This window comes from Hippocampus comes, unplaced genomic scaffold (assembly GCF_001891065.2).
Source record: "Hippocampus comes isolate QL1 unplaced genomic scaffold, H_comes_QL1_v1.1 scaffold37, whole genome shotgun sequence".
Classification (NCBI taxonomy): Eukaryota; Metazoa; Chordata; class Actinopteri; order Syngnathiformes; family Syngnathidae; genus Hippocampus; species Hippocampus comes.
In genome coordinates, this window is record NW_017805535.1 from 1960024 (window position 1) to 1964148 (window position 4125).

The window sequence follows — 4125 nt, forward strand, 5'->3', positions numbered from 1 at the left end:
CTGTGTAATGTCTACTGCTGTGTGGCGACTGTGTTGTCAAGTGTGTGTTTGTTGTGTCTCATGTCTATTGTGCAATTTTCTGCCCACTGTCTTGGCCATGACAGAAGACACGTATTGAAACTCAATGGGACCAATTAAATAAAGTGAGAATGTAGGTGAGAGTTGTGGCAGGACATTTTGTGGCTGCCTAACCATAAGCAATACAAACAATACCCTGAGCATCTGCTGTCAATTCATGACCAAGAAGAACATCAGCCTGTTGGGAGTATTGGGAAGGTGTGTTGGGTTGCAAGAGAATTCCTTCTAAGAGGAAAACTTGTAGTTTAGATTAGAAAAAGATATTTTCAATCAGTCCTGAAACTTTTCTGACACACCTCGTATGCACATTTTGCTGGAGAAGGATGGACAAATCCAATACCTTCAGCAGCAAAAGCACAACAATGCTGTGGTCCTCCATTGTTTTGGTTTTGATGCCTTTGCACATGATTTGATGGAAAGCTTTACATGCGTGTGCCTTTCACAGATAATCTTTTTCTCATCTCATGAAAACTTCTTTTATCTACACGTGTACATGTGGGTGTCTTAGTTAAATCAAGTTAAAGTTAAACAACAAATATAACATGTTCCTTACCGGTTTCAGGTCACCATGAACAATCTTCATGCCTTTGAGTATTTGAAGACACTTAAGCACATCTGTGGCATATTTTCTAATGTCCCCATCATGGAGTCGTCGCATCTTGCTCTGCATTAAGGCTTTAAAGAGGTCCTTTCTGAAAAGAAATCTGAATTGAATTTTCAGAAGTTCTCTTGCTGCACGAATCAGAAGTTCCGGTACGGCTACAGGATGAAATATAAAAATGTCAACTTACTCAAAAAGGTCAAACGTGATGCACAAATGGCTGCGGAAGTAAAAGTATTCCTTCATGTGAACTATATTGGCTTTGTTGCTCTTGTCTAACTTTTGCAGGGTTTTCAAGACTTTTAATTCTGCCTCTGCGAACCCATGACCCCTAGAAGCAAAAACATGTCTAGGGTCATTATTTTTTTGGTGTATGTGTGATGAATTTCATATAAAATGTGCAGTACTCAGTGCAAATTTTAACAAGCGTAAGAGGTAGTGATTTTCCTACGTAACACAAAGTTGAATTGAAGTCGAATCTTGGCATTGCCTATTATTAACGCTTGTGAACTATGCTAAGCATGCTAACAAAGCAGTCAAGTCATAGTTATGCCAAATATTTGCATGAAGACAAATACAGTGGTACCTCTACTTATGAAATTAATTGGTTCCGGAAGAAATTTCTTCACTAGAAAATTCTGTAAGTCGCGTTTTCCATGTAAATGTCCTAATCCGTTCCAAGCACCCCCCTTCCCCAAATTGAGACATAAATGTTTTCTAAAGAATAAAAATGCATTAAAATATGTCAGAAACATGTTACAAATTACATTATTGCACAATAAATGAGAGTTGTGCATTATGTAAAAAACAAAGAATAAATAAAAATGGTGGTCGTGTAACTTTTAACTGCGTCCTCATCGTTTTTTGCCCTCTTTTAGTTCATGTTCTCTCTCTGAGGGGGTTTTTGCCAAGCGTTTTGTAAGAACGTCGACTTTTATCGGCTTTTAACAATCCTTTTAAAACGTCCCAGACAAACATCAGCAGAGTGAGCGATCGCCCGACTGGTGAACACTTTTTCTGGGGATTCATATTTACGTAAAACGGAACACCTCATGGCCCGAAAGGCGAACAATGAGGACACTGCATAGACACATATCTATCTATCTACACACATGAGCATACGGTAGAGGTATCTCTTAGCCAGTGGGATGCTAGGAAGATGCTAGGTAATAGCCAATGGCAGAGCAGCTTGTTGCGTTCAGGAAACTCCGAGCTGCGAGTAGCAATCCATACTGTATTTTTACCTTTCATATCTTCAAATTTCTTTTATAACTAGAGGCAATATTTTCCTCTGGAGGCGTTTCGTAACTTGCAATTTTCGTATGAAGAGACGTTCGTAAGTAGAGGTGCCACTGTAAATGGAAAATATTCAGTAGGCTTCAGCAGTTAAGTGAGCCTGGCGAATGACAACACATTTTAATGCTACTGTGCAAAGGAGCTCATTGTGCAACATTCGTAACCTCAAAATGTTATTGACTATTCATTTATCAATCAAAGTTTTGTGCACGTTTTCATAGAATACAAATTCTGTGCTTAAACCAGTATATTTATTTATTTATTAATTTAATTTTACCGAACTAACTGTAGTCTTTTTTTCTACACATTGGTTTGGTGACATCTTACTCGGTTGTGTTTCGAAAGACCTTGACTGCCACCAGCATTGTTGTCTTGTGGTCCTTGCACTTTAGGACTTTTCCAGCAAATCCTGATCCTATCACCCTCAATATTTCAAAGCGGTAAGCCAGGTGATCGCCAATCCTCTGTTGATGACAAAGTCATTGAGCAATGAATTGATGAGAAATATGTCAAGCAGTGTTTCACAATACACACTACAGATGTGCAGAAAAAATATTTATAAAGAGTGCCTGTGAAGTGGTGCAGAGAGGGTGGTCACTCCAACTTAGATATTTTGGGGATCCGAAAGAAAAAGATTTGTAGCAGGGGAATTCAATTCAATGTTATTGACACAAAGAGTGAATGACAAAAATTGACAAATGTCATATTACAAGACCGTCCAGGTATACCATATTTAAACTTCATTTTTGCCATTTTTTTTCAAGTCTTAATCATGTCATTAAGCTTTCCATTGAAATCGCAGGAAACCTGAATCTAAAACATTGGCAATGCCAGTTATGAAAAAGCACTTCGGTTATAAACCGGGGTTGATTGCGGGGAAATACCGGTATGAAAAAAAAAATAGTAAAATACACAAAGGTATAATTTATGTGGTTTCTATTGAGAAGCCACTCATCTCATTACCGTCACACAATGTTACAATGTTGTCATTTTGTTATCATATCTCCACTTCCAGGCTAAAAAAAAATAGACCTCTGCTGATGTTAAATTTAGTTTTCTTTTCACCCTGTGCTGGTAATATACAATAAGCTGCTGTATGAACTTTTCACCAGTAGAGTGCTAACAGACGTCCATCCATCCATCCATTTTCTGATGCGCTTATCCTCACAAGAGGCGTGCTGGAGCCTATCCCAGCTGTCTTTGGGCAGTAGACAGGGTACACCCTGAACAGGTTCCCAGCCAATGACAGGGCACACATTAACAAACAACCATCCGCGCTGACACCTTGGGACAATTTTGAGTGTTCCATTAGCCTGCCATGCATGGTTTTTTTGGGGGAATGTGGGAAGAAACCGGAGTACTCGGAGAAAGGCCAAGCAGGCACGGGGAGACCATGCAAACTCCACAGAGGAAGGCCGGAACCGGAATTGAACCCTGCACCTCTGCACTGTGAAGCCGATGTGCTAACCAGGTGCCCACAGTGCTGCCCACTAAAAGACAGATAACTGTAATTATGCGCCAAAGAGGCATACTGCTTGTAAGACGTGCGTCGCACGGTTACCGTGACATGTGAATTTTCTAAATATGGTGTACATCACATATGTCAAAGTGCCGGCCCGCGGTCCAAATCCGGCCCGCGAGAATGTTTTCAGTGGCCCCTGGGATGATATTGATTTATTATTAGAACCGGCCGCGGACCGCAGCAAGCCGAGAGCCCGCAGATCTTTTACACGCACCAATACTACATTTCCCACAATGCAACGGTGACGCGCCAAGCAGTCGGCCGCTTTATTTAAATATTTATTAGTCTAGCAGTCGTTCCCATAACAGTGACATTAGCTTTCAGATACCCATCAAAAATGGCAAAACGGAAGGTGGACACTGAGAACCGGGGGTTTCAAACAAGGTGGGTGTCGAAGTATATGTTCATGGACGTAGCTGGAAAACCTGTGTGTCTTCTGTGTGGAGAAAGTGTGGCGCGATTGAAATAGTGTAATCTGAGACAACATCATGAAACGAAACACACAAACAAAAACAAGAACATGGACATGGAGGGGGAAGGGGGATTTCATTAAAAACGGTATACTTAAAGTTTGTGACGAAGTTTACCCCGAAAAAAAGCAACTCTTTTTAAACGTGAGCATTAGCAG

The 4125-nt window shown here is 40.5% G+C and overlaps 1 protein-coding gene across 5 annotated transcripts in view; it reads right to left on the reverse strand.

Moving 5' to 3' along the window:
- LOC109520702 (dual specificity tyrosine-phosphorylation-regulated kinase 4-like) overlaps positions 1-4125 on the reverse strand; it is an 18236-nt gene that overhangs the window by 9552 nt on the left and 4559 nt on the right. For 4 of the 5 annotated variants that reach the window (XR_002169222.1, XM_019878100.1, XM_019878098.1 and 1 more), the window contains 3 exons: positions 2303-2439; positions 870-1010; positions 632-770 (listed from right to left, as the gene is read on the reverse strand). Coding sequence is in view for 4 of the 5 variants with exons in the window: in XM_019878100.1 (XP_019733659.1) it covers positions 632-770; positions 870-1010; positions 2303-2439 (417 nt within the window). In the remaining variant the exon portion in view is untranslated. The remainder of the gene's footprint in view (positions 1-631; positions 771-869; positions 1011-2302; positions 2440-4125) is intronic. The other variant, XM_019878099.1, reaches the window with a different exon arrangement.